Raw genomic sequence first — 16,325 nt, 5'->3', positions numbered from 1 at the left:
TTATTTATTTAGCGCCATTTTTTTGCACTGACTCTATCCATGCACTCACACATAGTACACTGAAACTCCAAAACACACACTACATATACTCACACAACACACACACCAGCATATTGACACCACACACTCACACAGACACACTTTCACATACGCTGATGCTACTCTGTTTATTATATATCCTGATTGCCTAGTCACTTTTACCTCTACCCACATGTACATACTCTATTACCTCAACTACCGTATCTCGTACCACTGCACATTGACCCGGTACTGGTACTCTGTATATAGCCTCGCTATTGTTTTTATTGCGTTACTATGTCCTTTTTTATTTAACAAATATGTTTCTTACTTTTTACCTCTGCATTGCTAGGAACGGGATCGTAAGTAAGGATTTCACTGTAATGTATATACCTGTTGTAATTGGTGCATGTGACCAATACAATTTTATTTTATTATTACGATGCTGGTTGACCTAGAACTATCTAGTATTTTAGTCAAATCTATGTTGATTATTTGAAAGGATAATTCTCATTAAATGTATTAAACAGTCAGAATATGTTATGGATGCAGCATTGAAATAGGCAAATTTAATGTTTTTTTCTTTTTAAGGAATTGGTTGCAATCTGTCATCTGCCTGCTGCAAAATAATTCATTAAAATTGTCTGAGCCTGAGCCTACTAAGCTCCTATAAGCACATGACTAATACATGAACACTGACTGAGGAGGAAAGCTTATTATAGTTCATTTCAGAAATGCTTTTGAACAATACCTTATATTACTGTTTCTAAAAAGATTAGTTTAGCCTCCAATCCACGGCTAGTTGTAATTAAAGGGTGATTATACTGTGTAAAATGGTATTTTATTGGCCCCTCCCGTTGGATTATATGCCTGTTAGTAAGGTTTTGCTATTGAGCTGTAATTTACTAAGCAGTGCTAAGTAATAAAATGTAGCAACATTTTGTAAAATTCTAGCTTTCCTTGGATAGATTGTTAGATTCAAGATTTCTATGTTTTACTCACTGAAAAAACAAACACGAGACAGAAATTGGGCTTTCATACTGTATGCTGAGCTGATGAGGCCCACTTCACAGTGTATGACAAAGTCAGATTAGGTTGTATACAGGTTATATAGTCAGGTTCCAATGCTTTATAATGTCACATTATTCTCCTTTATGTTCTGCCACTATCTGGTTATACACTGGCAACACATCCCTCTATTAAAGAACACAGGCTCCCCAGTAAACACTCCTCATCCTGTCTGTCACCCCCAGTCAGAAAGGCACTAATAAAAGTTGTATACCGGAGTAAAGATTTGTGGATAAATACAAGGTTTTAATTTGAGGTGCTGATAATTAACATTAATATGTGATCTGGAAATAATTGCACATGTAGCAGCAGCCTACGATAGCGCCACCACGTCTTTGACATTCCTATTGTGTTACACACTCTATGATTCCATGGTTGCATCTCAAAATGGCACCCAATTCCGTTTATAGTGCACTACTTTTGACCAGAGCCATATGGGCCATGGTCAAAAGTAGTGCACTATACCGGGAATAGTGTACCATTTGGGTCATAACCCATGTAACAGGGACTGGGGATGTCACACTGTCCGACACGGTATGAATTAGTGGAACAGGTTAAAATAGACTAGTTTCATTAAATGCAGAGAACAGCTCCTGTATATTATAGAGGAAATAATGAATGACTTATTGTCTATTAATGAAGAAATCTGTGATTAATTTAACATGGTGTTGACAAGACCACTGTGAAGGACCCTGTATATATAACACCTCATCCTCTATAGGGAATATTTCTACCACACAGAAAGCTTCTCCTAAAGTGGATGACTCTATAACACCTAGTCCTCTTTGGGAAATTGCCTTCACCTCTTTGATATGTCTTGCACACAGTCTGTGATAGCTTCCTATATAGCTAGGCACAATTCCTCTCTAACCAAAGTAGAACAGAGCTCTAACAAAACCTTGTTGAAAAGCCAACTCCGTTGAAACAGACAACCAATAACTTACAAATATGGTGTGAAATATGCCTTGTGTGAATCCTGTACAACCAGGTTGTGACATGAAGTGCATGTTATGAGGCCTGTCTCTGACTAGTTTGAGTGATATTGCAAATAAATCTGACGTTACATGACACTTGTATTATATTACCACAGCTTCCCTGCTTAAAGATTATCCTGTTTTACAAACAACCAAACAAGGCTATATTGGGTTAAGTAGCTTATCTTGAATCTTCACGGACTTACCCAATGATTTCACCATGCAAATAGAAAAAAAATATATTTTGATAAGGGAAATATCTAAATTTACTGGGGGGAGGGCTGGTCCAACTCAAGGCGTCATAAAAAAAAGCATCCCCGTCCCAAAAGTTACAAATATTTTTACATTACCCTCCCTTTACATTACCCTCCCCCCTCATAGAATGAACTCAAAATAATGTTTACGACCACAAACAACAATAACTCGTCGATGCCACGCAGGGCTACGGGCCAGAAGGTTGAGGGTTCGCCGACCACCACAGACGAGCTCACTCTCCCTGCCTTTATCATTACACTACGATCAGAGCCGGCAGCATACAATAATCAGCTAGGGGGAAATCAGATCTTCAGAAAAAAAATTGCAGACCTCCACAAATCTGGTACATTCTTGGGAGCAATTTCCAAACGCCTGAAGGTACCACGTTCACCTGTACAAACAATAGTACGCAAGTATAAACACCATGGGACCACGCAGCCGTCATACCGCTCAGGAAAGAGACGCGTTCTGTCTTCTAGAGATGAATGTACTTTGGTGCGAAAAGTGCAAATCAATCCCAGAAAAACAGCAAAGGACCTTGTGAAGATGCTGGTTGAAACAGGTACAAAAGTATCTATATCCACAGTAAAACGAGTCCTATATCGACATAACCTGAAAGGCCGCTCAGCACGGAAGAAGTCACTGCTCCAAAACCGCCATAAATAGCCAGACTACGGTTTGCAACTGCACATGGGGACAAAGATCGTACTTTTTGGAGAAATGTCCTCTGGTCTGTTGAAACAAAAATAGAACTGTTTGGCCATAATGACCATCGTTATGTTTGGAGGAAAAATGCTTGCAAGCAGAGGAACACCATCCCAACCGTGAAGCACGGGGGTGGCAGCATCATGTTGTGGGGGTGCTTTGCTGCAGGAGGGACTGGTGCACTTCACAAAATAGATGGCATCATGAGGGTGGAAAATGATGTGGATATATTGAAGCAACATCACAAGACATCAGTCAGGAAGTTAAAGCTTGGTCGCAAATTGGTCTTCCAAATGGACAATGACCCCAAGCATACTTCCAAAGTTGTGGCAAAATGGCTTAAGGACAACAAAGTCAAGGTATTGGAGTGGCCATCACAAAGCCCTCACCTCAACCCTATTGAAAATTTGTGGGCAGAACTGAAAAAGCATGTGTGAGCAAGGAGGCCTACAAACCTGACTCAGTTGCACCAGCTCTGTCAGGAGGAATGGGCCAAAATTCACCCAACTTATTATGGGAAGCTTGTGGAAGTCTACCCGAAACGTTTGACCCAAGTTCAACAATTTAAAGGCAATGCTACCAAATATTAATTGAGTGTATGTAAACTTCTGTCCTCCTGGGAATGTGATGAAAGAAATAAAAGCTGAAATAAATCATTCTCTCTACCATTACTCTGACATTTCACATTCTTAAAATAAAGTGGTGATCCTAACTGACCTAAGACAGGGAATTTTTACCAGAATTAAATGTCAGGAATTGTGAAAAACTGAGTGTAAATGTATTTGGCTAAGGTGTATGTAAACTTCCGACTTCAACTGTATGTAGATATTCCATTCAAAAAAATCTGCAGTTTCCAGCTACAATAGTCATTTACAACATTAACAATGTCTACACTGTATTTCTGATCAATTTGATGTTATTTTAATGGACAAAAAAGTTGCTTTTCTTTCAAAAACAAGGACATTTCTAAGTGACCCCAAACTTTTGAACAGTAGTGTATGTCTGAATATCGACCATAAATCCACATGAACAGCCAAACATTAAACAGTATACCGTTTTCCATATAATGCCTACTGAGGTATAGATGTTTTCTTATAATGTCTGCTGAGATATTGGTTGTCTATTATATGTGGGCCACAGTAATGAGGTTGTGAAAGAAGGACAGACAGCAGGATCCTGAGCTCAGCTTTTCCACCAGTCATCATTCTCACCTGCTCCATCTGTCCCTCATATCAGACCTGCCTAGCAGAGCATGAGCCAGACATCCCTCCCTCCATCCCTCCCCCCCCCTCCCTCCCCTGCCTACCTCCTTCCCCTGTCTACCTACCTCCCTCATTCCCCTCTCCCTCCCCTGCCTACCTACATCCCTCCTTCCCCTCTCCCTCCCCTGCCTCCCTCCCTCCCCTGCCTCCCTCTCCTGCATACCTCCCACCCTACCTCCTTCCCCTTCCTCCTTTCCTTCCTTCCTCCCCTGCCTGCCTGCCTCCCTCGCCTGCCTGGATGCCTCCCTCCCTCCCTCCCCTGGCTGCCTACCTCCCTCCCTCCCCTGCCTACCTCCCTCCCCTGCCTACCTCCCTCCCCTACATCCTCTCCACGTCATTCCCCTTCTCTCCTTGTCATTCCCCCTCTCTCCATGAAATTCACCATCTCTCCCCCTCTCCCCGTCACTCCCGTCACTCCTGTCTCTCCCTGTCTCTCCCCATCTCGCCCCGTCACTCCCGTCTCTACCCTGCTCTCCCCATCTCTACCCATCTCTACCCGTCTCTAGCCCTCTCTCCCCTACCCCCTTCTCCCCTACCCCTCTCTCCGTGTCTCTCCTCTCCCCTTACCCCTCTCTCCCCTACCCCTTCATCTCTCCTCTCCTCCTACACCTCTCTCCCTCTCTTCCGTACCCCATCTCTCCTCTCCTCTACCCCTCTCTCTCCTACCCCTTTATCTCTCCTCTCCCCCTAACCCTCTCTCCCCTACCCCTTCATCTCTCCACTCCCCCTAACCCTCTCTCCCCTACCCCTTCATCTCTCCTCTCCCCCTACCCCTCTCTCCCCTACCCCTTCATCTCTCCTCTCCCCTTTTATCTCTCCTCTCCCCCTACCCCTCTCTCCCCTACCCCTTCATCTCTCCTCTCCCCCTACCCCTCTTTCCCCTACCCCTCTCTCCTCTATCCCTACCCCTCTCTCCCCCTACCCCTCTCTTCCCCATCCATCCTAAGGGTGGGGTCGTGGTGTAGACTAGCCTGTGCTGATCCGCTGAGCGACACCTATGCAGCATCCCTGGTTTAACAGGAGGCCGGAGCTGCCTCAGAGAATGTAATTGTGACTGTAATGCAGACACATGGGAGCTGTGGTGTAAAACGTACATGCACACCAGCAGTTGGCTGGACGGAAGGTACTTCATCACTTTTTCCAGAACAAGTAATTAAAGTGCCACCTGCCGTGCCCACCGGAGAGGACACACACCTCGGCTGGGTTGACTTGGTGTCACGGCATCTCTCTCTCTCCCTCTCCCCTCCATCACAGTCCACTACAAAATCTCTAATTAATTAGAATATCGCAATGTTGATTACACAAGCCCATATCAAAGTGGTGTTTATGTTTACCTAGCTAACCCCTGAATTAAAGAATGAATTCAGTCTGCTGCGGCTGCATTCTCGTACTGGGAGCACTGGCACACATCAGTGTATTGGTTCATTTTCTTTCTGTCTGATATCACTTTTTGGAGAGGATTTATACAGACCATCTAACAGATTGTGTGGCAAGCAACCCTACCCGTCATATCCGTCCAAGTTGGATTCTTTCAGAACGGAGAGAGCGTGGCCCTTTCTTTCAGTGACTGTGAAGAGAGAAAGACAAGAGAAAAAAAATAGTTAATGTGTTAATGAAGGAGAGATGAAATCGAATGGCTGGCACAAAAAAAATGCTTTTAGTAACTCTATCCAATGTTAGTTTGGCACGTGGCTGTGATGAACATATGGTGGTGTCTGTGAAGCAGAATTTATACTTGCATGCTGTTTGCATTTTTAATCAAGAAAATAGAAGCTGTACAAAAAGGCTGTCTCATGAGTGTTAAAGCTCCTCTCACTAATGCAAAGCACAGTCAGCAATGATACTACTCATGTTCATTATCTGGTTATAACACTACATATTACTAGTATGTACAACACTACGTACATACAACACTACTACATATTACTAGTACATACAACACTACGTACATACAACACTACTACATATTACTAGTACATACAACACTACGTACATACAACACTACTACATATTACTAGTACATACAACACTACGTACATACAACACTACGTACATACAACACTACTACATATTACTAGTACATACAACACTACGTACATACAACACTACTACATATTACTAGTACATACAACACTACGTACATACAACACTACTACATATTACTAGTACATACAACACTACGTACATACAACACTACGTACATACAACACTACTACATATTACTAGTACATACAGTGAGGGAAAAAAGTATTTGATCCCCTGCTGATTTTGTAAGTTTGCCCACCGACAAAGAAATGATCAGTCTATAATTTTAATGGTAGGTTTATTTGAACAGTGAGAGACAGAATAACAACAATAAAATCCAGAAAAACACGCATGTCAAAAATGTTATAAAATGATTTGCATTTTAATGGAGGGAAATAAGTATTTGACCCCTCTGCAAAACATGACTTAGTACTTGGTGGCAAAACCCTTGTTGGCAATCACAGAGGTCAGACGTTTCTTGTAGTTGGCCACCAGGTTTGCACACATCTCAGGAGGGATTTTGTCCGACTCCTCTTTGCAGATCTTCTCCAAGTCATTAAGGTTTCGAGGCTGACGTTTGGCAACTCGAACCTCCAGCTCCCTCCACTGATTTTCTATGGGATTAAGGTCTGGAGACTGGCTAGGTCACTCCAGGACTTTAATGTGCTTCTTCTTGAGCCACTCCTTTGTTGCCTTGGCTGTGCGTTTTGGGTCATTGTCATGCTGGAATACCCATCCACGACCCATTTTCAAAGCCCTGGCTGAGGGAAGGAGGTTCTCACCCAAGATTTGACGGTACATGGCCCTGTCCATCGTCCCTTTGATGCGGTGAAGTTGTCCTATCCCCTTATCAGAAAAACACCCCCAAAGCATAATGTTTCCACCTCCATGTTTGACGGTGGGGATGGTGTTCTTGGGGTCATAGGCAGCATTCCTCCTCCTCCTCCAAACACGGTGAGTTGAGTTGATGCCAAAGAGCTCCATTTTGGTCTCATCTGACCACAACACTTTCACCCAGTTGTCCTCTGAATCATTCAGATGTTCATTGGCAAACTTCAGACGGGCATGTACATGTGCTTTCTTGAGCAGGAGGACCTTGTGGGCGCTGCAGGATTTCAGTCCTTCACGATAATCGCACCAACTGTTGTCACCTTCTCACCAAGCTGCTTGGCGATGGTCTTGTAGCCAATTCCAGCCTTGTGTAGGTCTACAATCTTGTCCCTGACATCCTTGGAGAGCTCTTTGGTCTTGACCATGGTGGAGAGTTTGGAATCTGATTGATTGATTGCTTCTGTGGACAGGTGTCTTTTATACAGGTAACAAACTGAGATTAGGAGCACTCCCTTTAAGAGTGTGCCTCTAATCTCGGCTCGTTACCTGTATAAAAGACACCTGGGAGCCAGAAATCTTTCTGATTGAGAGATGGTCAAGTACTTATTTCCCCCCTTAAAATGCAAATCAATTTATAACATTTTTGACATGTGTTTTTCTGGATTTTTTTGTTGTTATTCTGTCTGTCACTGTTCAAATAAACCTACCATTAAAATTATAGACTGATCATTTCTTTGTCATTGGGCAAACGTACAAAATCAGCAGGGGATCAAATAATTTTTTTCCCTCACTGTACAATACTACTACATACTACTAGTACATACGACACTACTACATATTACTAGTACATACGACACTACTACATATTACTAGTACATACAACACTACTACATATTACTAGTACATACAACACTACTACATATTACTAGTACATACAACACTACTACATATTATACAGTGCCTTCGAAAAGTTTTCATACCCCTTGACTTTTTCCACATTTTGTTAGGTTACAGTCTTATTCTAAAATGTATTAAATAGTTTTTTCCCCCTCATCAATTTAGGGGTTACCGAGTGGCACAGCGGTCTATGGCACTGCATCGCAATGCTAGAGGCGTCACTACAGACCCTGGGCCCGGGCTGTATCACAAACGGCAGTGATCGGGAGTCCCACAGTGCGACGCACAATTGGCCCAGTGTCATCCGGGTTAGGGGAGGATTTGGCCGGGGCAGGCCGTCAATGTAAATAAGAATTTTGTTCTTAACTGACTTGCCTAGTTAAATAAAGGTGAAATAAAAAGGCACCTAAAGGACTCTCAGACCATGAGAAACAAGATTCAGGAATGGCTTCGGGACAAGTCTCTGAATGTCCTTGAGTGGCCAGAGCCTGGACATGAACCTGATCGTACATCTCTGGAGAGTAGAGGTCGACCGATTAATTAGGGCATATTTCAAGTTTTCATAACAATCGGAAATTGGTATTTTTGGACGCCGATCTGGCCTAATTTTTTTTTTTTTTTACACCTTTATCTAACTATGCAAGTCAGTTAAGAACACATTCTTTTTTTCAATGACGGCCTAGGAACGGTGGGTTAACTGCCTTGTTCAGGGGCAGAACGACAGATTTTTACCTTGTCAGCTCGGGGATTCAATCTTGCAACCTTACGGTTAACTAGTCCAACGCTTAAACCACCAGCTTTACATTGCACTCCACGAGGAGCCTGCAAGTTACGTGAATGCAGTAAGAAGCCAAGGTAAGTTGCTAGCTAGCATTAAACTTATCTTATAAAAAACAATCACTCAATCATAAATCACTAGTTAACTACACATGGTTGATGATATTACTAGTTTATCTAGCCTGTCCTGCGTTGCATATAATCGCTTAGGTACACGTTGCTCCAATGTGTACCTAACCATAAACATCAATGCCTTTCTTAAAATCAATACACAAGTATATATTTTTAAACCTGCATATTTAGTTAATATTGCCTGCTTACATGAATTTCTTTTAACTAGGGAAAATGTGTCACTTCTCTTGCAACAGAGTCAGGGTATATGCAGCAGTTTGGGCCGCCTGGCTCGTTGCGAACTGTGAAGACTATTTCTTCCTAACAAAAGACAGCCGACTTCGCCAAACGGGGGATGATTTAACAAAAGCGCATCTGCAACAAAAGCACAATCGTTGCATGACTGTACCTAACCATAAACATCAATGCCTTTCTTAAAATCAATACACAGAAGTATATATTTTTAAACCTGCATATTTAGCTAAAAGAAATCCAGGTTATCAGGCAATATTAACCAGGTGAAATTGTGTCACTTCTCTTGCGTTCATTGCACGCAGAGTCAGGGTATATGCAACAGTTTGGTCCGCCTGGCTCGTTGCGAACTAATTTGCCAGAATTTTACGTAATTATGACATGATATTGTATGTAACAATGTAACAGAAATATTTAGACTTAGGGATGCCACACGTTAGATAAAATACGGAACGGTTCCGTATTTCACTGAAAGGAAAAACGTTTTGTTTTCAAGATGATAGTTTCCGGATTCGACCATATTAATGACCTAAGGCTCGTATTTCTGTGTATTTATTATATTATAATTAAGTCTATGATTTGATAGAGCAGTCTGACTGAGAGGTGGTAGGCAGCAGCAGGCTCGTAAGCATTCATTCAAACAGCACTTTCGTGCGTTTTGCCAGCAGCTCTTCGCTGTGCTTCAAGCATTGCGCTGTTTATGACTTCAAGCCTATCAACTCTGAAGATTAGTCTGGTGTAACCGATTTGAAATGGCTAGCTAGTTAGCGGGTGCGCGCTAATAGCGTTTCAAATGTCACTCGCTCTGAGACTTGGGAGTGGTTGTTCCCCTTGCTCAGTATGGGTAACGCTGCTTCAAGGGTGGCTGTTGTCGATGTGTTCCTGGTTCGTGCCCAGGTAGGAGCAAGGAGAGGGACGGAAGCTATACTGTTACATTGGCAATACTAAAGTGCCTATAAGAACATCCAATAGTCAAAGGTATAGGAAATACAAATCGTATGGAGAGAAATAGTCCTATAATTCCTATAATAACTACAACCTAAAACTTCTTAACTGAGAATATTGAAGACTCATGTTAAAAGGAACCACCAGCTTTCATATGTTCTCATGTTCTGAGCAAGGAACTTAAACGTTAGCTTTTTTACATGGCACATATTGCACTTTTACTTTCTTCTCCAAAACTGTGTTTTTGCATTATTTAAACCAAATTGTACGTTTCATTATTTATTTGAGACTAAATAGATTTTTATTTATGTATTATATTAAGTTAAAATAAAAGTGTTCATTCAGTATTGTTGTAATTGTCATTATTACAAACATATATATATATATATATATATATATATATATATTTTTTTTTATATACATATATATATTTTTTAAACTGCCGATTAATCGGTATCGGCTATCTTTGGTTCTCCAATAATCGGTATGGGCATTGAAAATCATAATCGGTCGACATCCAGTAGCAACACAACATGGCAGCAGCACAACATGGTAGCAGCACAAAACATGGTACAAACATTATTGGGCACAGACAACAGCACAGACAAGTACTGTCAACTGTGGGACCTTATATAGACAGGTGTGTGCCTTCCCAAATCATGTCCAATCAATTGAATTTACCACAGGTGGACTCCAATCAAGTTGTAGAAACATCTCAAGGATGATCAATATAAACAGGATGCACCTGAGTTCAACATCGAGTCTCATAGCAAACGGTCTGAATACTTATGTAAATAAGTTATTTCTGTTTTTATTTTTAATACAATTCATTCAGACCCCATAATGACAAAGCGAAAACAGGTTTGTAGAAATGTTTTCAAATTGTGTGTAGATTCTTGAGGATTCGTAAAAAATTGAATCCATTTTAGTATAAGGCTGTAACGTAACAAACTGTGGAAAAAGTAAATGGGTCTGAAAACGAAGGCACTTTATGTTGTTATACGTAAATACATATTATACATAGTTATAAGTAAATACATATTATATGTTGTTATATGTACTACATATTGTATGTAGTTATATGTATACTTGTCAGAGTGTGTAAAAGAGGCAAAGTCTGGTGCAGGAGAGTAGCGTGATGTAAACAGGGGCACTTTATTAAAGTTCCAAAACGAGAGCACAACATAAATCAAATGCGCTCACAAACACGGTACATAACAAAAGTAAAGCGTGTAAAAAGAGGAGCCGACTTCGGCGGAAGTCATGACAGTACCCCCCCTTGACGCACGGCTCCAGCGGCGCGCCGACACCGGCCTCGAGGACAACCCGGAGGACGAGGCGCAGGGCGATCCGGCCGGCGACGGTGAAACTCCCACAGCAGTTCAGGATCCAAAACATCTGCAACCGGAACCCAGCACCTCTCCTCCGGCCCGTACCCCTCCCACTTTACGAGGTACTGAAGGCCCCCCACCCGACGCCTCGAATCCAGGATGGAACGAACGATGTACGCCGGGGCCCCCTCGATGTCCAAAGGGGGCGGAGGGACCTCCCGCACCTCAGATTCCTGGAGCGGACCAGCCACCACCGGCCTGAGGAGAGACACATGGAACGAGGGTTTAATACGATAATCAGAGGGAAGCTGTAATCTATAACATACCTCGTTCACCCTCCTCAGGACTTTAAATGGCCCCACACCACGGACTCAGCTTCCGGCAGGGCAGGCGGAGGGGCAGGTTACAGGTCGAGAGCCAGACACGGTCCCCCGGTGCGAACACCGGGGTCTCACTGCGGTGACAGTCCGCGCTGGCTTTCTGGTGAAGCGCGGCTCGCTGGAGATGGACACGTCCCATGTCTCCTCCGCGCGCCTAAACCAGTCGTCCACAGCAGGAGTCTCGGTCTGACCCTGATGCCATGGTGCCAGAACCGGCTGGTACCCCAATACGCACTGAAAGGGGGAGAGGTTAGTTCTGTGCCCACTCCCCCGGCCGGTCCTGGCAATAGGACCGCAGAAACCTGCCCACATCCTGGTTGACTCTCTCTACCTGCCCGTTACTCTCGGGGTGAAAACCTGAGGTAAGGCTAATCGAGACCCCCAGACGTTCCATGAATGCCTTCCAAACTCTCGATGTGAACTGGGGACCCCAATCCGTAGTGCCGGAAGACGTATGTAAACAGGGCCTCCGCAGTCTGTAGGGCCGTAGGGAGACCAGGCAGAGAGAGGAGACGACAGGACTTAGAAAAACGATCCACAACGACCAGGGTTGTGTTATTTCCCTATGAGGGAGGAAGATCCGTTAGGAAATCCACTGACAGATGTGACCAAGGTTGTTGTGGAACGGGTAAGGGATGTAACTTACCTCTAAGGCTCCGAGACACCTGCCCACACTGGGCACACACCAAGCAGGAGGAGACATAAACCCTCACGTCCTTAGCCAAAGTGGGCCACCAGTACTTCCCAGTCAGACAGCACACCGTCCGACCAATCCCCGGATGACCAGAGGAGGGAGACGTGTGGGCCCAAGAGATCAACTGGTCACGGACAGCAGACAGAACGTACACACGCCCATCCAGAACTCACACGACCGGCGCTATCAGGCAGGAGGCCGGGAGTATGGGAGTCTGATCCATGGGCCGCTCCTCTGTGTCATACAGCCGGGACAGTGCGTCTGCCTTCTTATTCTGGGAACCTGGTCTGTAGGATAGGGTAAGCACAAAACGGGTAAAGAACATGGCCCACCTTGCCTGATGAGGATTCAGTCTCCTCGCTTCCCGGATGTACTCCAGGTTGTGGCGGTCAGTCCAGATGAGAAAAGGGTGTTTAGCCCCCTCAAGCCAATGTCTCCACGCTTTCAACGCTTTAACCACAGCCAACAACTCCCGGTCCCCCACATCATAGTTACGCTACGCTGGGCTTCTTCGAGAAGAAAGCACAGGGGCGGAGTTTCTGTGGCGTGCCCGAGCGCTGTGAGAGCACGGCTCCTATCCCAGCCTCAGGCGCGTCCACCTCCACTATGAATGCCAAAGAGGGATCCGGATGGGCCAGCACTGGAGCCGAAGTAAACAGAGCTCTTAGTTGCCCAAAAGCCCTGTCCGCCTCAGCCGACCACTGCAACCCTACAGGACCCCCCTTCAGCAGTGAGGTAATGGGCACAGCAACCTGGCCAAAACCCCAGATAAATCTCCGGTAGTAATTGTCAAACCCTAAAAATCGCTGCACATCCTTTACCGTGGTGGGAGTCGGCCAATTACGCACAGCTGCAATGCGGTCACTCTCCATCTCCACCCCTGATGTGGATATGCGATACCCTAGGAAGGAGACGGCCTGCTGAAAGAACAGGCATTTCTCAGCCTTGACGTACAGGTCATGCTCCAACAGTCATCCAAGTACCTTGTGCACCAAGGACACATGCTCGATGCGTGTAGCGGAGTAAATCAGAATGTCATCGATATACACCACTACACCCTGCCCGTGCAGGTCCCTGAAAATCTACAAAGGATTGGAAAACTGATGGAGCATTCATCAACCCGTACGGCATGACGAGGTACTCATAATGCCCTGTGGTGGTACTGAACGCCGTCGTCCACTCGTCTCCCTCCCGGATACGCATCAGGTTATATGCACTCCTGAGATCCAGTTTCGTGAAGAAGCGCGCCCCATGCATTGACTCAATCGCCGTGGCGATAAGAGGTAGCGGGTAATTGTACTTCACCGTGATTTGATTGAGACCTCTATAGTCAATGCACAAGCGTAAACCTCCATCCTTCTTCTTCACAAAAAATAAACTTGAGGAGGCGGGTGAAGTAGAGGACCGAATGTACCCCTGACGTAGGGATTCAGAGACATATGTATCCATAGCCACCGTCTCCGCTTGCGACAGGGGATACACGTGACTCCTGGGAAGTGCAGCATCTGCCAGGAAATTTATCGCAAAATTCCCCTTGTTGATGAGGTGGTAATTTAGTCGCCTTCTTTTTACAGAAGGCGAGAGCCAAATCGGCATATTCTGGGGGGATGTAGGACCAACGGAAACCCCTACACACCTCCCTGAGCACTCTCGCAACCACCCCGTGAGAGCCCTCTGTTGCCAGGAAATAGTGGGGTTATGCAGAGCCAACCAAGGAAGGCCTAGTATCACAGGAAACGCAGGAGAGTCAATGAGAAAGAGACTGATTCTCTCCTCATGATTCCCCTGCATAACCATGGCCAAGGAGATGGTGGCCTCCTTGATTAGCCGAGGACAGGGAATGGTCGACTATCTAGAGCATGTACCGGGAAGGGTCTAACTATAGGAAAAATAGGGATCCCTAACCTAATGGCTAATGCTCTGTAGATAAAATTCCCAGCTGCGCCTGAATCGACGAGGGCCTTATGCTGGGAATGTGGGGAAAACTCAGGGAAACAAACAGGCACAAACAGTTGATCAACAGAGGACTCTGGATGAGTGTGGTGCAAACTCACCTGGGGTGACGCCAGAGTGCCCTGCCTGTTGCCTCGACTCCCAGAGGAGCCAACACGGCAACAACCGGCAGTGTGTCCTCTGCGGCCACAGGTGGCGCACGTGATGGCTCCTCCTCCAGTCTCCCTATGAGCAGCAACTCCATGGGCACCGTAGCAGGGGTGCTGGACGATGGAACCGACAGACGTCCGTGGGTGACCAGCAGGTTATCCAACCGGATGGACAAATCCACCAGTTGGTCGAAGGAAATGGTGGCATCCCTGCAGGCCAGCTCACGTCGGATGTCCTCTCGTAGGCTGCATCAATAGTGGTCGGTGAGGGCCCTGTTGTTCCAGCCTGCTCCGGCGGCCAAGGTCCGGAACTCCAGAGCGAAGTCCTGGGCACTCCTCGTCCCCTGTCTCAAATTGAAGAGCCTCTCCCCCGCCGCTCTGCCCTCAGGTGGATGGTCGAAGACGGACCTGAAGAGACGGGTGAAATCCTCGAAGTGGTCTGGCGCCGTGACTTCCTGTCTCTCCCAGCGGTCCATGGTCTGGACAACGCGATCCATCATGGCACCAAGATGTTGTAACATGGCCGAATGTTCCTGGATGCGCTCCTCGACTCCTCTAACCAGGTTACCTGCTCCTGCTGAATCCATTGAAGGTGTGTAATTCTGTCAGCGTGTGTAAAAGAGGCGAAGTCAGGTGCAGGAGAGTAGCGTGATGTAAACAGGCGCACTTTATTAAAGTTCCAAAACGAGAGCACAACATAAATCAAATGCGCTCAAAAACACGGAACATAACAAAAGTAAAGCGCGTAAAAAGACACCACAGCAACATGAAACAATTACACACAAAACATGATGGGAAACAGAGGGTTAAATACAAGTAGCTTAATTGGGGAAATGAAAACCAGGTGTGTATGTGTAACCGAAGTGAAATGGCTAGTTAGTTAGCGGTGGTGTGCGCTAATAGCGTTTCAATCGGTGATGTCACTCGCTCTGAGACCTGAAGTGGTTGTTCCCCTTGCGTTGCAAGGGCCGCGGCTTTTGTGGCACGATGGGTAACGATGCTTCGTGGGTGTCAGTTGTTGATGTGTGCAATGTGTGTAGTACATATATGTAGTTATATGTACTACATATTATATGTAGTTATATGTACTACATATTATATGTAGTTATATGTACTGCAAGGCTAGTGGAGGAGACAGTGGAGAGAGGTTGACAAGGGGAAGGCTAGTGGAGGAGACAGGGGGGAGAGAAGTTGACATGTGGAAGGCTAGTGGAGGAGACAGGGGGGAGAGAAGTTGACAGGGGGAAGGCTAGTGGAGGAGACAGGGGGGAGAGAAGTTGACATGTGGAAGGCTAGTGGAGGAGACAGGGGGAGAGAAGTTGACAGGGGGGTGGCTAGTGGAGGAGACAGGGAGAGAGGTTGACAGGGGAAGGCTAGTGGATGAGACAGGGGGAGAGGTTGACAGGGGGTGGCTAGTGGAGGAGACAGGGGGAGAGGTTGACAGGGGAAGGCTAGTGGAGGAGACAGGGGAGAGGTTGACAGGGGAAGGCTAGTGGAGGAGACAGGGGGAGAGGTTGACAGGGGGGTGGCTAGTGGAGGAGACAGGGGGAGAGGTTGACAGGGGGGTGGCTAGTGGAGGAGACCGGGGGAGAGGTTGACAGGGGGAAGGCTAGTGGAGGAGACAGGGGGAGAGGTTGACAGGGGGAAGGCTAGTGGAGGAGAGAGGGGAGAGAAGTTGACAGGGGGTGGCTAGTGGAA

General features: G+C 45.6%; 1 protein-coding gene across 2 annotated transcripts in view; it reads right to left on the bottom strand.

Moving 5' to 3' along the window:
• Window positions 1–16,325, bottom strand: part of LOC106582268 (CERK like autophagy regulator) — a 105,492-nt gene that overhangs the window by 28,495 nt on the left and 60,672 nt on the right. For both annotated transcript variants that reach the window (XM_045704726.1, XM_045704725.1), the window contains exon 4: window positions 5,786–5,849. In XM_045704726.1, the coding sequence (XP_045560682.1) occupies window positions 5,786–5,849 (64 nt within the window). The remainder of the gene's footprint in view (window positions 1–5,785; window positions 5,850–16,325) is intronic.

Source organism: Salmo salar, chromosome ssa21, assembly GCF_905237065.1.
Source record: "Salmo salar chromosome ssa21, Ssal_v3.1, whole genome shotgun sequence".
Lineage (NCBI taxonomy): Eukaryota > Metazoa > Chordata > Actinopteri > Salmoniformes > Salmonidae > Salmo > Salmo salar.
Note: the sequence above shows the minus strand (reverse complement) of the source record. Positions and strands in the feature narration are given on the sequence as shown.